General features: G+C 50.7%; 1 protein-coding gene across 2 annotated transcripts in view; it reads left to right on the top strand.

Annotated features, from left to right (window-relative positions):
* PLEKHM2 (pleckstrin homology and RUN domain containing M2) overlaps positions 1–16706 on the top strand; it is a 36740-nt gene extending 20034 nt beyond the window's left edge. For both annotated transcript variants that reach the window (XM_035117383.2, XM_035117382.2), the window contains 13 exons: positions 1305–1542; positions 3535–4293; positions 5982–6051; positions 6409–6499; positions 7894–7958; positions 9148–9236; positions 10449–10581; positions 11395–11585; positions 11898–11963; positions 12062–12221; positions 12641–12820; positions 13792–13908; positions 15188–16706. In XM_035117383.2, coding sequence (XP_034973274.1) covers positions 1305–1542; positions 3535–4293; positions 5982–6051; positions 6409–6499; positions 7894–7958; positions 9148–9236; positions 10449–10581; positions 11395–11585; positions 11898–11963; positions 12062–12221; positions 12641–12820; positions 13792–13908; positions 15188–15325 — 2297 coding nt within the window. In that variant the 3' untranslated portion in view covers positions 15326–16706. The remainder of the gene's footprint in view (positions 1–1304; positions 1543–3534; positions 4294–5981; positions 6052–6408; positions 6500–7893; positions 7959–9147; positions 9237–10448; positions 10582–11394; positions 11586–11897; positions 11964–12061; positions 12222–12640; positions 12821–13791; positions 13909–15187) is intronic.
* The last annotated feature ends 365 nt before the right edge of the window (positions 16707–17071 follow it).

Consider the following 17071-nt stretch of genomic DNA (forward strand, 5'->3'; position numbering starts at 1 on the left):
CCCGCCATGGGTCCCTAATGCCGCTTGGCGCCCCCAGGGGGAACCAATGGCTCAGAGGAGTGTGAGGTCCCTCCCTCCGTCGTTCCTTGTGGGGTAAACAAGGGCTTGGCACTGGGTGCTGCGGCACTCTGGGGAGCAAGGGCTCTCCACCTCGGTGGCCCTTCCCCACGGCCTTTGACCTCCCTCCCCCTCCCGGTGGGGTCAGTCCTGTGTGTCTTTAACATCCTTCCTCGTTCTGTGGCTTTGTATCTGGCAGCATGAGATGCTGGGTGTCCTCCTCGTCTCCGGATTAACAAGCCTTCCAAACCCTCTTTTTCTGCACAGGCGTCGGTGATCACTTTCTCCCTTCTCCCGGGCCACTAACTGCTTTCTCTGTTCCAACAGTGCATGGGAAAGACCCGAATGAAGCCATCACTTATTTGATTGACACTATCCCCCCTGGCAGCCTCTTTTTTAAGCGGGCTGCTGCAAGCCCGTCTCTTTTCTCTGCTCTCCCTCTTTATGGGCTGCCTCGGACTCTGTGGCCACCTCTTCCTCCTCACAGGGCTTTGCAGCAGAAGGAAACCAAGGACTCTCTATTACAAGCTGCTCTCTGTCTTGTTTGTAGGCAACCTTCTAGTCCTTATGATTGGAAAGGGAAACAGGGGGGACAGGACAGCAGAAATTGCCAGTGGGAAGGTGCTCAGAATATTGAGTTGAGGCTCCTCCTGCCCGTTTTCCGTTCTCTTCCAAGGGCAGTCTGCCTACCAACCCTACGGTGCTCAGGGTTTGGGGCACTTGTTCATGGCTGATGTTTGTTTGCTTACGGAGCAGCTGAATGGGACTGCTCCTCTCGCCTTGCTTGGAGTCAAGTCCAATCCCAAGGCAGCTCAGCACTCAGAGGCGTTTCTGCACTACAATGCTGTAGTTCTTTAGATAACTGAACAAGCTTGAAAACCTGTGAGTTCTGTCCAAACAGGCGTTAAAGCATCACTGGGTACTGAATAAGATTTTTCAGTGCCTTTGCCAGATTGTAATGCCACAATAAGTATCGCAATCTGTGATAAGTTTCCAAAACTAGTTTTAAACCGAAACCAATGAGCACTTGTGATGTAGGCGAGTCCTCCTCTGATTCCTGGCTGCTTACTTTGAATGACCCTGAATTGTCTCCGGAGGTCTGCAGGGGGCACCAAAAACCAACCCTTTGCTGGGGGGTCCTTCATGGGCCACTCTTTCCCCAGGCTTTGCTTCTGGCTTCAGGACCTTCTCGTAGGGAGGGGGGTGCTGAATCACACTGTGTTGTTTTTTCTCCTCCTCTTGCTCAGACGGAGACCTAACAGACACCCTTAGCTGCTCGCGCTCCACAGCCTCCGAGGTGAACAACTGCCGAGCGTCGGCCAAGAGCCCAACTCAGCAGCGCTACAACCCTTTCAACGAGAAGGCGGAGGCAGTGTCCTCCATTGAGACCACCCCAGTCCACTCTGCCTCCCAAGAGAAGGCAGACCTCACAACGACAGAGGGCACAGACCAGTCGGAGAACTGCATGGAGCTGGAGGTCATAAGGTCAGGGGGGGGGCAGAAAGTCCAGGGTTCCCTGGCCAGCTGGAATCCTATGAAACTGCTTATTATTATCATTATCATTATTATCTTTAAAAAAATATTGGTTTTTACAAAAACAAATTTAAAATAATAAAGAGAAAAAACTTTTACCATATCCATATATGAAATTCTCTGAATTTCGCGACTCCCCCCCCCCCATCCCCTGCATGGGTGCTTATTTTTTCTTCTTCCTAAAACTACATATCATTACATTCTCCAGTTTTCATTTCTCTAAATTATCCAGATTTTTTGTTTTTTTACAAGTTATTTTTCAAGTCCAGCTAACGTTTTTATTTGTTTACAATGGTCTCCTAAGTAGATTATAAATTTTCCCCATTCTTTTTTAAAGTCATTATCTTCTTGATTCCTGAGTCTCCCAGTCAGTTTTGCCGTTTCAGCATTGCAGTTTGGCTTGCCATTCTTCCTTGGTCGGAACTGTTGGTTCTCTAAATCTTTGGGATAGCATTATCATCATCATCATCACATCATCCTCGTCATCCCAGCAGGTCCCAGGGCAGGCTACAGCAATTTAAAATTCAGTACTATATGAACAGTTGAAGCAAGTCAGAGGAAGAGAGTATGTCCTAAAAAAAAACTTGCTTCTTGAGGGGTCAAAGGTCAGAGTAAAGGAGTACATCTTCAGCATTCCTGTTGAATTGAGCCATTCTTCCATCTAGCTGAGTGTCCTCCACTCCTGACAGTCAGCAGGTTTGCAGTCAGAGATCCCAGGGAGGTGGATAGGCCTTACTGCTGAGCTATTGTCCCCTCCTTAAAACATATTATACATTACCTGGATGAAAGAGGCAGCACCTTGCTCTATCTTGTTCATGGCTGGGCTAACTGTGGCCCTCCAGATGTTGCTTGACTCCAACTCCCAGCAGGCCCAGCATTGCCTGTGGTCAGGGAAGATGGAGGCAGCTGGAGCTGGGCGTCCAGAGTGCCACAGGTTCCACACCCCTGCGTTAAAGAGGAGGCAGAGTTGTGATGGAGGGAGGCAAGGGCAGGAGAGGCAAATGATGGTCTAGTATAGGTTTGAGGGAGCTGTGGCCTTCTAGATGTTGCTGGACTTCAATTCCCATCAGCCCCAGCCAGCTGCTAAGCCTAGGGGGATGTCCTTCAGGATGGGACCAAATATTCGCACTGGCTGCATTCTCTAGAGGGCTGTTGCTGCCCCCCCAACACCCCGTGGCCTAATGTGGACCTTATGCATCACGGTGCTTCTACTTCTCCATCTCTTCTTCATTTGATTTTATTTATGATTTTCAGGTTCATGCATTTCAATAACTTACAGTCATTTTAACATTTCAAAACTTGACTTCCTTCCCCCTCTTTCTGCGGTTCCTTAAATTTATTTTTAATATCTTCTGCATATCCAAATTAACTTTATTCATTTATTCATCTACTTTAAATATATACTCTTATAAAACTGCAGATTACAATAATCCTGCCAATGATCTTATCTGTTTACAGTTTGTCTGTAAATATTCAATAAACCATTTCCATTCTTTTATATATAAAAAAGGTTGCTATCTTGATTTCTTTTTTCCCCCTGTAAGTTTTGCCATTTCTGCATATTCCCTAAGTTTTTGTATCCATTCTTCTTTTGCTGGGACTTCTGCTCCTTTCCATTTTTGGGCAAGTAACATTCTTGCCGCAGTAGTAGCATCCTTGAATAAGTGTCTATACAGCTTGGGTAGTTCTGTCCCTATAATTCCCAAAAGGAAAGCTTCTGGGTTTGTTTTTTTACAAACATTATTTTAAACATCTTTTTCAATTCATTATATATCATTTCCCAGGAAGCTTTAACCTTTGTACAAGACCATCGCATATGATAAAAAGAACCTTCTTTCTCCCTACATTTCCAACACTTATTTGATTTAGAGTTATACATTTTTGCCAAATTACTCAGTGTTCGATATCTATCATCTATCTATCTAATACTTCATCTCTTTGTAGGTTAGCTAAAAAGAAGAAGACAGGCAAGAAGAAAAAGGTCAAGTCCGAAGAGGTCAGACAAGAGGACTCCAGCACCACTCCCAACTCTTCTGCGGCCCAGGCCAGAACTCAAGGGGCAGGTGAGGGAGACAAGTCGTGCACCGGAGCCAGGCAGCAGGAATCTGGCCTGGAAGCCAACCCAGATGTCAGCAGCGAGAGGAGCCCCGCCCTTCCCCAGCTGGGTCTGTGCATCCCCGAGATGAAGGACACCTCCATGGAGAGGATGGGGCAGTCTCTGAGCAAGGTGATTGACTCCCTGGACGATGCCGGTGGGTGGAGCTGCTCCCTCGAGCCCCCGGACCAGTCCTTTCGGACCGTCCTGCCAGAGGAGGCCCCCTTGGAGGGGCCACCCTCTGGCAGCGTTAGTGAGGGGCTTTCAGCCCCCATGGATTTCTACCGCTTTACCGTCGAGAGTCCAAACGCTGCTGCAGCAGGTGGTGGCTGCCATGACGCTGCAGGGGATGGTCAACCGCCACATGTTCCTGGTGGCCCTCAAGTTGCTGGAGAAGAGGAAGAAGGAGGAGGAGGAGAAGAGACGGCTGGGCCACGCATAGCAACGGACTTGCAGGAGGTGGAGGAGGAGGTTGAGGCAGGGAGTGTGAAGGCCCTTGGTAAGCTAAAGGGAGACAGGGCCAGCCCCTCTCTGAGCAGCGCCGAGGACTCTGGCGTGGAAGAAGGCCAGGGGAGCCCTTCTGAGGCAGCCCACCCTTCCGACTTCAGGTAAGTGACTGCAGAGAGGGAACCAAATAAAGCTGCCAGGGTAGGATGGGAAGGGGAAACAGTTATTCCCCTTATAAATGAGGTATATAAGTTTCTCTACCTGAGAACAAAATGGTGGCTGGCTCCTTCTGCTGGGTCTCCCGAGACAAGAAGAAAAGATGGGGGGGGGGACAGCTCTCAGTCATCTTTTATCTGTCTGGCAAATTGTCACTCCAGCCTGCTAGCCTCACGGTGGAGCCGTTCAGCCTGGAATCTCTTGTTGGCTGCATTCACTTGCTGATGACAAAGAATCCAGATGGCGTAGCTGACAAAACATTGCGTTGTGTAGTTTTTGTGTTTTTAAAAACCCAATACAATACAAGCAGCACGCAAGGGCACAAGATTCAATCAAGTTTCAATCAAGTATTATTAGTACAAAAAGAAAACAATAAGAGAACCATATACAAACTCTGACACAGAAGCCAAAACCAAACGTCAAGCAGATAGCATATACAAATACCGAAAGGCAAACCAGTCTTTATGGTCTTTGAGGCTATGTAGCGGTCAGCAAAGTGGCAGCAGGTCGAACGAAGTGTCAATAATAGACAGGCTGCCGGCGTTTTTCACCTGTTTCGCCCATATGACGGGCTTCTTCAGTAGTTTCTCCTTCTGCTTTCTGTTGTGTTTAATACATTCAAATTCGTATGAAACCACTTATCTTGGCTTAGGCCACAATGTTCAAGTTCTTGTTTCAAAAGGTTCTCTCATGCGGCTTTGATATATTTACATATTCAATTTCTTATATTCAGAGTTTTCTTAGTTTGAGCATGTATTGACTAAGCCTTGATTGAACCTTGTGCCCTTGCATGCTGCTTGTATTGTATTGGACTTTTGAAGAAATTGGCAGCATTAGCCCATTATTACAGTTTTCTTTTTAAAAACCCAGGCAGCTTCTCTCACTTGATGCAACTGAGGTGCTGCTGTGTTTTCCAAAGTGGGCTGGCAGAATTCATTTGAGACTTCCAGCTACCGTGCCTTCGATTAGGAGCTTCCCCTGTGCGACTTCCTCCTCTCATTCCTTCCTGTTCAGTGACAAGGAACTGCCTTTGAACTGCTCCTCTGTTAATCATCTTTTCCCCACCTAAGGCAAAGCGTCTTTAATTTTACTGGCTTCCTCTCATTATTTACTTGGGGGTTTTTTTTTGTTTATCATGAAATTGTATTATATGATGGGGGGGGGGGAGGAATGAGAAGAAAACAGTCTCCCCTCCTCCTCTATGGGGAACAAGAACTAAACAAGGGGCAGTTCATCAGTACTAAGAAAGAGAAGCCACAAGGAGCAGGCTTCTAACTCAATTTGCAGACCTTTCCCTGAATGGGGCTTGCTTCTGAGCAGGCATTGTGGAGCATTCTGTCCTTAGTGGCATGCAAACACTCACATTTTTGACTTGGGGGGTGACGGTGAGGTGTTGCTCCTTCCAGCCCAAATGCTGAAGGGTCAACATTGAAGAAGAGTATTGACCACTGAGGTGAGGGAAGCATTGTTGGATAATATAGTCCTATATTAAATTGCGACGTGGAAATGACCTCATAAGGCCCAAATCTCCCCCTCTCCCACTGGCCTTGAAATATTAGGTGGGAGGTCTAACCCTTCTATGCTTTTTGAGATTCATCTCTCTCTCTCTCTCTCTCTCTCTCTCTCTGCACAGGGTAGACAACAACCACTTGTTGCTTCTGATGATCCATGTCTTCCGGGAGAATGAGGAGCAGCTGTTCCGGGTAGGTCTGTGAGGTGTTGCCGCCTTCTCTTCCATTCCCCAACTCCTTGCCCTCTCCACTTACTCAGTTCCTCCTGCCCTTAAGAGGCAACGTGAAGGGTGTGTGTGCGTGTTTGTGTAGGGCTTGATGCCAGCCAGCTCAAAGCCTGCTTTGGAGGGGAAGAACTCATTTCCATCCTAGAGTCACCAGCAGTTCCAGCAGATCAGGGGCAGGGAGGATATTCAACACGCCTTGCAACAAAAGAGCAGTGTTCCACGGGCAGCGTTGCCCCAGTGGCAAAGTCGTGGCCAGTGGGTGCATTTCGCAGAGCCCCTGCGGCAAAGCCTTAACAGGGGGCCTCTCTCTTCCCCCCCCCAGATGATCCGCATGAGCTCTGGGCACATGGAGGGCAACCTTCAGCTCGTCTACGTGCTGCTGACCGACTGCTACGTCTACCTCCTCCGCAAAGGTATGCTGCCAGGCTGGCCCAGTCTTTTCCCTCCTCCGGGCATAGGCCCGGATTCTGGCTTTGCACTTGCAAAGGAGCCATTTAGTGATTTTCCAGGGGTAATTATTTGGCAGGCAGACCTGCAGATGGTGGATTGAAAAAGCATTTTTTACCAGGGCTGCTTAACACATCCCTTCTGCTCCCTTTGTGGCCACTGGAGTTGCAAAAAGTATTTGTCTCACATACAATATACTCCCCCCCCCCCAAATAACTTGGCACTCCCCGTCTTACTTTGTTTTCGGCCACAGGCAACTTCCAAAGGCAGGGTTTGGGTGGCATACATACATAACACCCATCTTCAAATATCTCAAGGGGCTGTTGCATGGAAGAGGGAACAAGATTGTTTTCTCCTGTTCTGGAGGGTAGGACTCGAACCAATGGCTTCAAGTTACAAGAAAGGAGAATCCGACTAAACATCAGGAAGAACTTGCTGACAGTAAGAGCTGTTAGACAGTGGAGGTAGTGGACTCTCCTTCCTTGGAGGTTTTTAAGCAGAGGTTGGATGGCCATCTGTCACAGTTGCTTTAGTTGAGATTCTCGCATTGCAGGGGGTTGGACTAGATGACCCATGAGGTCCCTTCCAGCTCTACAGTTCTATGATAATTTTATTTTGGTTCAAACCATGCTCAAGGTGGCCTACAACATGAAAACAATACATAGCTACAACATGACAAAAGTAGTCATAAACAACAAATAAAACATTTTTAAAAATCACAAGCCAACTGACCAGCTTCCACATAAATCACAACAAGATCTATAATAAAAATGCAAAAAAAACCAACCCAACAGCAGCAGCCCCCCACAGCAACAAGAGTCTAGTGTGGAGGCATCCTAATTTAAATTTGCCCTGAAGGCGGTTTAGTGGGTGGGCTTTGCTGATGCTCAGTGTTGCCTGCGCTGACTGGCAGCAGTGCCTCTCCATGGTTGCAGGGAGTGGGGAAGGCATTCCCAGCCCTACCCGTAGAAACTGTGAGGGATTAAACCTGGGATCCTATGTTTGCAAAGCAGATGCTCTGCCGCTGAGCCACAGCCCTTCCTCATCTTGGTGGGGAAGGACACATTGCGCAGCATTGCTTTGCTCAGTTCAAAGCCTGCCTCCCTGTTTGCTGTGACTGCCCCGGTGCCTGTCCAGGGAGAGAGGCTTCCAGACCAGCTCCCTGCCTTCTGTTGTAGTTGCTTTGCTTTTTTTAAGTGAAGATGTGAGCAATATCACCTGGGGCCTGATCACTGAGCAGGAGGCCATGCCAGGTGATCCAGAGACCCTCGCCGATGGGCTGCCACTTTCCCAAACCATGTGACTGACTTGGCTCTCTCTCTCTCCTGCCCCCCCTGTTCCCTCACCCTTTTTGGCTCAGGAGCCGCTGAGAAGCCCTACATGGTGGAGGAAGCAGTTTCCTACAATGAGCTGGACTACATCTCAGTGAGTTGGGAAAGGGGGACTGAGGCAGGGGGGCAGTGTTGGCGCCTCTTGGGACAGAAGCTGGATCCAGCCATGGGACACAAGGGAGGAAGAGGGCCTTCTTGTTTTCAGTGCTCTGAATTCCAGGGCAAGGGTGCTCTTCCCAAAGAGATGAGGGGCTTTTACCAGTGCAGTTTCAAAGGCACAGAACCTGCCAGGGTGAGCTGCTGGCTTCCACCTGGAGGGGACACACACACCATTGTGTGAATATAGCAGGGGCAGCTGGACCTGTTGAAGCTGCTTGGCAGCCAAGGAGATGGCAGAGTCGTGGCCAGAGAGGGCATCATGCCAGGCTCTGCAGCACCAAGCCCCCCCACCTCCAGTGCCCACCTTTGAGCAGCCCACTTTTAATTTTTTTATGGTTTTCAATTTTATACATTTCAATAATTTTACAATCATTTTAACATTTCAAAACTCTACTTCCTTCCCGCTCTTTCTGTAGTTCTTTAAATTTATTTTTTATATTTTCTGCATATTCCACTTTTTTAATAATATTTTTTGTAAGTCTTCAATTACATCCCAATAATAGCCTCATTATAACAATGCCAAATTATAATACATTTACTAATACCAGTCATTCAAATACCAAATTATATAATTTAGGTGGCCTCCCGCGTGCTAGAATTGATGGTTTGATTATTTTCTTTATATCTGCATTCCAAAATCTTGTTAATTTCAATTACATTCCACTCACAATAATAATCCCATATATAACAACTGCAATACTAATTTTCTATTTGTGTTGACACATTAAATGGTTTATGAAACTACAAGTGAGGCACTCAAACTATGTCCTTGTTCTTCCTGTGTGTGACAATTATTCTGTCCGTAATGTTTCTTCCTGTCCTTGTAAAACGTTGTGTCTATCTTTCCCAGTTGTTGCTGTTCTCCATCATGCCTTGGGCGGAGCTAATATCCCATTGTTGTTTCAGAAATGCATATTCCAAATTAACTTAATCATTTATTCATCTACTTTAAATGCATACTCTTATAAAGCTGCAGGTTATTACAATAGTCCTGCCAATGTTCTTACCTGTTTATAGTTTGTTTGTAAATATTCAGTTGAGCAGCTTCTCAGCTCCGAGGCTGAGGGGCTCTCCTTTGCCCTGGGTCTCCTTCCCTGACCTGGGGTGCCTTCCTTCTGCCACAGGTGGGCCTGGACCAGCAGACAGTGACCTTGGTCTGCACCAACCGCAGGAAGCAGTTCCTTCTGGACACAGCTGATGTCACCCTGACCGAGTGAGTAAAGCGCCAGCCAGGCATGCCTGCTCCCTTCCTGGCACCTTTCTGAGGCAGCTGCCTGCTTTGTGGCCTTGGGTTCACTTGCCCTGCACAAGGCAGAGCAGTGTGCCAGCTGGGGGTGCAGAAAGGGACTGGCCCCACATTTCAAGGGCTCCTCCCTTACCAGTTTGCTTCTGGGGTGGCCTCAGAAGAGTCTGCTGACTGCAGTAAGGCTGTATTTTAATAACATCTAAACGCTATCAAGGGGGGACGGGGAGGATTCTGAGCAGTACGTTTCTGAGCACAGTTCAAAGTGTTGGTGCTCACCTTTAAAGCCCTAAATGGCCTCGGCCCTGTGTACCTGAAGAGCGTCTCCACCCCCATCGTTCAGCCCGGACACTGAGGACCTCCGGGCAGTTCCCTCACTGCAAGAAGTGAAGTTACAGGGAACTAGGCAGAGAGCTTTCTTGGTAGCGGCGTCCGCCCTGTGGAACGCCCTCCCATCAGATGTCAAGGAAATAAACAACTATCTGACTTATAGAAGACATCTGAAGGCAGCCCTGTATGGGGAAGTTTTTAATGTTTGTTGTTTTCCTGTGCTTAATGTTTTAATTGTTGGAAGCTGCCCAGAGTAGCTGGGGCAAACCCACTCAGATGGGTGGCATATAAATTATTATTATTGTTATTGTTATTATTATTATTAGAGACGGGACCCAGGTGGCGCTGTGGGTTAAACTACAGAGTCTAGGGCTTGCTGATCAGAAGGTCGGTGGTTCGAATCCCTGCAACGGGGTGAGCTCCCGTTGCTTGGTCCCAGCTCCTGCCCACCTAGCAGTTCGAAAGCACATCAAAGTGCAAGTAGATAAATAGGGGCTGCTCCGGCGGGAAGGTAAACGGCGTTTCCGTGCGGTGCTCTGGTTCGCCAGAAGCAGCTTTGTCATGCTGGCCACATGACCCGGAAGCTGTCTGCGGACAAACGCCGGCTCCCTCGGCCTATAGAGCGAGATGAGCGCCGCAACCCCAGAGTCGGACACGACTGGACCTGATGGTCAGGGGCCCCTTTACCTTTACCTATTATTATTATTATTATTATTATTATTATTATTATTATTATTATTATTATTTATTGGATCAGCTTTTGTTTTCTGGCCTGATCCCCCATTTCTGGGAATGAATCCTCACCCCCTGACTCCTGCTTTTGCCCTCTGTATTCCCCCCTCCCTCCCCCAGGTTTTTCCTGGTTTGCCTCAAGTCAGCCATGATCAAAGGATGCCGAGAGCCGCCCTATCCCAGCATCCTGACGGACGCCACCATGGAGAAGCTGGCGCTGGCCAAGTTTGTGGCTCAGGAATCCAAGCGGGAGGTGAGGAGGGCACTCTGGGCGATTTTCCAGCCAACTGCAGGCAGTTTTAACTGCAAGTCTCCCTGACCTGTTTTCAGCAAGGGGGGAACATGACTATTGTCTGCATGTTGCACAAAGATCAGATGGCCCTCAAGGTCAGAATGAGAGCCGCAGGCCTGCTCCACTTTTGCACTGAGGCTGAGAGAATTCCATATGCAATAAGGCGGCGGCGGGGCGGGACTGTTTTCCCCAAGCCACACCCACCTGTCAGTCAGCTGACATCACCAGGTGACGTCAGCTGGTTGGCAGGTCAGTCCTGCTGGGTTCTGCTTCACCAGGGAGTTCCCCATGAGGAGTGTTCCCCCTACAGAGAACAGGAGCCAATCCTCCACTCATCAGCTGGTGAACAGAGAGTTCAGTCCTGCTGTCTGCTGCTTTGCCAGCCTGTTTCCTGCGAGGAACACCCTGGTGGGCAGGGGTCACATGACATCAGAATGACATAATGGCAGGAGGGTGGCCCGCGGGGTTGGGGGGGGGGGTTTGAATGGGCCAAAAAGGTTCCCTGTCTCAGCTGTGAGGGAAGAAGAGGAAGACTCTCTTGGTCTCTGCCAGTTTTCCCACCTGGATACTTAGCTGCTGCCGTCCTCCTTCCCGACAAATAGGATTGGTTGAGGGGTCCCCCTGGCATTTCAGACCCCCTTCCCCCCCCAACCGAGGGGCCTTTCAGGCACCTGCCCTGGAGGGACTTCATCACAAGCTCCTCCCTCCTCCCCACCCCCCAGTGCTATGAAGCTATTAACCCCACTTGTGGGTCTGGGGCGGGGTCTCCTTCAGATCTCTGATGTGGTGGTCCGCTTCTACGGCCTGATCCACTGGGAAGACCCCATGGACGAGACTCTGGGGCCAGCCCCCTCGGACTACATGCTAGCCGAGCATCCCATCACAAAAGAAGGTGTCCTGAGCTACAAGGCAGGCACCAACTACCTGGGCAAGGAGAACTGGAAGACCTGCTACGTGGTGCTCAGGTGAGAGGGAGACAGGATTCCTGAGTGAGCGAGGACGGGAGCACAAAAGGGTCAGAGCAAGCGCCATGGGGTTGCTTCTCTTGCTGTTGTGCCTACAGTGTGCAGCCGCCCCCTTTGCCTTCCTAATGACCCCATCCCCACCCCCGCCGGACATTGTGCCCTGCGACTCGCATCAGCACCAGGCAGCACAGCTGATGCAGCAGCTGCCTCGAGTGGCCACAATTTGCTAGGGTGATTGAGCTCCCCACCCTGAGTCCTGAACCCAGGACAGGATAGCATGACGAAATCGGTTCTTGCATTTTCCCTCCACAGCAACGGCATCTTGTACCAATACCCAGACCGTGCGGATGTCACCCTTCTTCTCTCCGTGACCATGGGGTGAGTTTGCCCCTCGAGGCAGGAGCCTTCCAGATCCCTCCTCCCCAGCCCCCCACCCCACCCCACTCACTCGCAACCCTCTCTGGCCCTCCTTGCAGCGGGGAGCAGTGTGGAGGGTGCCGGAGGTCGAACGGGACGGACCGCCCCCACTCCTTCCAGGTGATCCTGAGTGACCGGCCCTCCCTAGAGCTGAGCGCTGAGAGCGAGGAGGAGATGGCTGACTGGATGCAGTACCTGTGCCAGGCGGTCTCCAAAGGGGTGAGAAAGAGCTCTTCTTCCAGATGAGACCAATACGACTCACAGGGCTTGCCGCTTATGTGGGGTCCTAGGCAGCCTGGGCTTCTGTGGCCCCACAAAACTGCTTTTGGCCCTCATCAGTAAAGGGGGAGACCTGCTGAAATGAATGGCCGCAAGTTAGCCATGTCCATTAACTTCAGCGGGTCTACTCCTGAGTAGAACTGGAGAACCAACACACTCCTTTCGCCAGAGCTTTCCAAACACTGTTAGTGTGTCAACTGCAGTGTGTAGGTGTGTTGCGCAAACTCTCCCGGGGCTAGAAAGGGGTTAGTTTAACCTCTGGTTTGCTAATAAAACTGATTTACTATTTTGCGAATGGATGCATGTCTAAAAAGTGTGTCACCAACATGAAAAGTCTGGAAATCTCTGCCTTCTTCCAGGTCGTCCCCCAGGGTGTGGTTCCTGCCCCCTGCGTCCCTTGCTGCCTGGTGCTGACGGATCAGAAACTCTTCACCTGCCACGAGGACTGCCAGACCAGCTTCTTTCGCTCGCTGGCCACTGCTGAGTTGGCGGACGTGGTCTCTGTCTCCACAGAGGCTGGCCGGGAATACTGTATCTTGGTGAGTATTTGGGCAACCTGGGGGCATGTGCCAGGTGGGTGTGTCCAGCCAGCAATGGCTACAGACACCTTATACCAGATCATCCCATCAGTCCACCTAGCTCAGTATTGTCAACACTGACTGGCAGCAGTAGCTGTCCAGGGTCTTGGGCACGGGACATTCCCAGGCCTGCCTGGGGGTGCTGCCAAGGATTGAATGTGCAACCTTCTGCATCCAAATCTGAGCTATGAGCCTTCTCCTAAAGAGTAAGTAAAGTAAGTTCTGAATAATGATTGTCATCCGTCTGTCTCGGAAGACACCTTCAGGAGTGAAGTCAAACCATTGGAGAGTTACAGTGCCTGCTGTGGCTGGAGAGGCCAATGTGGGGAGACCTGTTTTATTGCAGATGGGGCAAATTTTGCTGCTGCAGGTGCACCATGGCATTTCTTCTCTCTGTGCTCCTCCCAGCGGTCATTGCTTCTCTGGCCGCTGATGAAGCCAACCTTTGTGACCCGTTTGCAGACACCTTCCTAACGCAGAGTTGGTCTGCTGATGGGCCTGAAGGCAATAGCGTACTTGGGGATCCTGCCATATTTCATTTTGTGTACCACGACCAAGCCAGCATAGTTCTGAATAAAGGGCCAATTTAAACAAGAAAATAGGAAGCTGCCTTATGCAAAGTCCGGCCCGAAGTCTGTCTTGCTCATTAATGTCATAGAATCATAGAGTTGGAAGGGACCCTGAGGATCATCTAATCCAGCCCCCTGCGATGCAGAAACATGCAGCTGCCCATTAAGGGCAGCCTTGCAATTACCAGCACCACGCTCTAGCCAACTGAGCTATCCGACTCTTCAGGGTTTTTCAGACAGGGAGCCTATTCCCAGCCCTGCTTGGAGATGCTGACATTGGGGATTGAACCCGGGTTCTTCTGCATACCAAGCAGGTGCCCTTCCCCTCAACTGATGTGTGTCTTACCCTCTCTCCCCTCCTAGGAATTTGCCCAGGACCGCAAGCAGTACCTGCCCTCCTGGGTGCTCTATTTTAGCTGCATAGCAGAACTGGAGAGGTTCCTCCTGGCATTGGACACGGTGTGGAAAAGCACCTACCAGGTAATCTGGCCTGGCTGCTGGCGGGCCTCTCTCCTCCCAGTCCTCTGAAAGGCGGCCAGGCTTTGCCTGCTCTCCTCCCTTTCCTGCACACAGAGGCCCACACAGTGTATAGGCTCGTACTGTGGCATTGCCATCAAACCATAGGGGTGGCTGTGAAAGGTAAGAAGGGCCTTTTGTTGACGTCCTTCTGCCTCAAGAGACAATGGAGTGCACCTCCAGGGGTGAAGTCAAACTGCTGCATTTGCAGCACCGAAGTGACCCCCTGAGGCGCAAGCCTAGACAGTGTGCATGGATGTTCTGGGCTGCCCAGACAAGACCCCCCCCCCCCTCTCAGCCTCGCTGATGTGGAGCAAAAGGGAGCAATACATTTGGCACCAGCGGCTGCAGGAGTTGCTGGAAGGAGGTGTACAAGGTACCATCCAGCCATCTTAAGAGACTCCTCTCTCCAGATTTGAGAAGGGTTTATTCCTTAACCTTGTCTTCTCTTGAAGAAACCCTACAAGGCAGAGTTTTCCTTCTCTTACCGGTAGTTGCAATCAAGAGATCCAAATAATACCTGTACTGACGACATAAAGCTGTCATCGCATTCTGATTCAACGTATAGCAAGGGACTATGAGACTGTGGGCACATCACTCCTTCCTCTTTTATACAGTATGGTTTTATTAAGACATGCACTGCAATACAAACAAACAGACTAATCTAAACAAAAAAACAGAAAGAAGAAGTCCCTTTTCACAGGTAAATCTTAACTTGTCCCGCGCAAAAGGGGGGGGAACCCTTCCAGCTCTCACCTGGGAGCTCACCTTCCTTTTCCCATCCTCCCACCCTGGGAGATCTTCCTTTCCCTGCCTCTCACACGGAGTCCTTCATCCATCCATCACTTTCATCTGCATGTTAACCCCTCCTTAATCCTGAGTTGAGGTCCACAAAAATTGCAAAAGACCAGAGCAGAACAGCAGCACAAACAAAGGAGCCTAACCTACCTTGGGGATTAATTCAGGAGCGGGGGAAACTATGTATGCCAGCTTGATCTCCGAGGGGAAAAAGTGGGATAGAAATACAATACATTAATTCCATTTGAGTCTCTTATCTGTGATGAAGAAACAGCTACTGTCGCATCCTGTGGACCAGGTGGCCGCAGGCTCTATGGTTTGGCTGCTGGGGTTTTAACCAGGCAGGGTTCACCCTTCAGCCTCGCCTAGCTCCCTGTTTTTGGTCTTAGCAAGCCAGGCGGACTTCCACAAACCTTCCTCCCCCGCCCCTGTTTTGTCCGGATAGGTGGACCTCCTGCACAAGCCAATCGAGGACGCCTCCACCCGGAAGAAGTGCGAGGATGCCGTGAGCTTGATCCACAGCGCCTGGCAGCGGAGCGACAGCCTTTGCCGCGGGAGGGCTTCCCGGGACCCCTGGTGTTAGCCTCTCAGCCGGCAGGGGGAAAACACAACTCTGCGGCAGCGCGGACATTGGCCTTCATGAGCCAGAGGCTGCTTGAAGTGGAGCTGGGCCTCCCTGCGGTCGCCTGGCTGCCAGCAGAACCCAGCTGGAGAAGAAAGGGGGCCCGTGTGCGTGACTGAGTGAGTGAGTGTGCACGTGTAATGATAGGCTGGCGAAGCACTGCGGTCCTCGAGCAACTTCCACCGGGCCCACCTTGCTACATCTCGCCTTCTCCTGCTACATCTCAGCTGGAGGTTACGGTACGAGGGCTGCTGACAGCAGTGAAGAGGACTGGCTTGCTGGCGCTCCATAGGCAGCCTGGTGGCAAGGCCTCGCCTTTGAAGAATACTAATCTCTCATTAACGGGGATGGGGTAGAGGGGGCACGACCCAGGCCAGGAGGTCTGGAGCTGTTAGGATGAGGCAAGGTTGGGACATGGCAGACACCCTGCATGCGTTTCTCTTGTCAAAACGAAGCAAAAACTCGCTGGTCTTATTCCACTTTCACCCCCCCCCCGAGGTACAGACAAATCTTCGCCTGCTGCTCTCCCATCTCTCCTCCGTCCGCCGCCCCCCCAGATGGTCTCGTTCTGTGAAGGGATCTCTGCCTGTTTCCAGCCCCTCTGCCCCGGTCTCGGCAAGCTACTGGGCAAAAGCTGGTGCAGCAGATCGTGCCTTCTTCGCTGTCTCTTCAAGGAAGCTGAGAAAAAGCAGCAAGGGGGGGGGGAGTGGCGGCGCCGGCAGCTTCCTCTGCTAGGCCAGCAGGTGGCGCTCTGCCCCCAGGTTTCCCTGGGTGAAGTGGAGTTTCCCAGGAAAGGGCCTGTTGTCAGGAGTGGGCTTTGACCTGGTGCAGTGAGTTCCTCCTCTCCTCCTTGCCCCCCTGCAGCCAGAGAAGCTTCCTTTCAGGGAGGGGGGGCGGTCTGCCCTGGCAGCTGCTGGTCTGTGCAGATCCTGCCTCTTCACATTCCTGTTGTATAGCAGGAGGGGAGTCTCTCTGTGCCTGCCTGCCTCCCTCCCGGCTGGCTTTAGGGCAGTGGTAATGCCGCTGCTGGGGGGGGGGGGAGCTGGGGGTGGTGGTGCTAAACTGTTTATGCCGAGAGCAAATCTATAGGAAGCAGGGGCCGCGTTGGTTATCCCAGCCATGATAGGCAGGGTTCGGGTTTTATTTGCCTGAGGAGGGTGGTGGTGTTGTTTTTTAAGCTGTTGGTATTTTTAATTTTCTTTTAACAGAGAAGAGACTTGCTAATGTATTATATGCGTTCATGCGGGGGTCTTCCCCCCCCCCCCCCGAGGTGGCCTGTGTGGCAGAATGTATCTGCGCATACATCTCCCCTCCCACCCTGTAATAAACACTCCTTGGTTTATGCTGAGTCTGCCTGCTTTCCTGGGACATCAGGGTGTGGCCCGAAAGCTCCCTGTAGCTCAGTATTTCCCAAACTTGGGTCTCCAGCTGCTTTCAGACTACAATTCCCATAATCCCTGACCAATGGTCTTGCTAGCTAGGGATGGTGGGAGTTGTATGACGGTTTTATTTGCCAGGGCAGTGGGAGGACCAGCTTGCTCTTCTCTGGCTGTTTGTTCTCCAAAGGGATTTGACAAGTTATTATCTCAGGTTAATCTTGGCTTCTGTTCTCTCGTCTCCTTCCTCTGTTGGTTACCTGTTTGTGCTTTAAGGTGAGGAGCGGAGCCTCGGGTGTCATTTGGTAAAAAGGCCTCAGCCTGGGAAAGG

Source organism: Zootoca vivipara, chromosome 6 (genome assembly GCF_963506605.1).
Source record: "Zootoca vivipara chromosome 6, rZooViv1.1, whole genome shotgun sequence".
NCBI classification, from domain to species: Eukaryota; Metazoa; Chordata; class Lepidosauria; order Squamata; family Lacertidae; genus Zootoca; species Zootoca vivipara.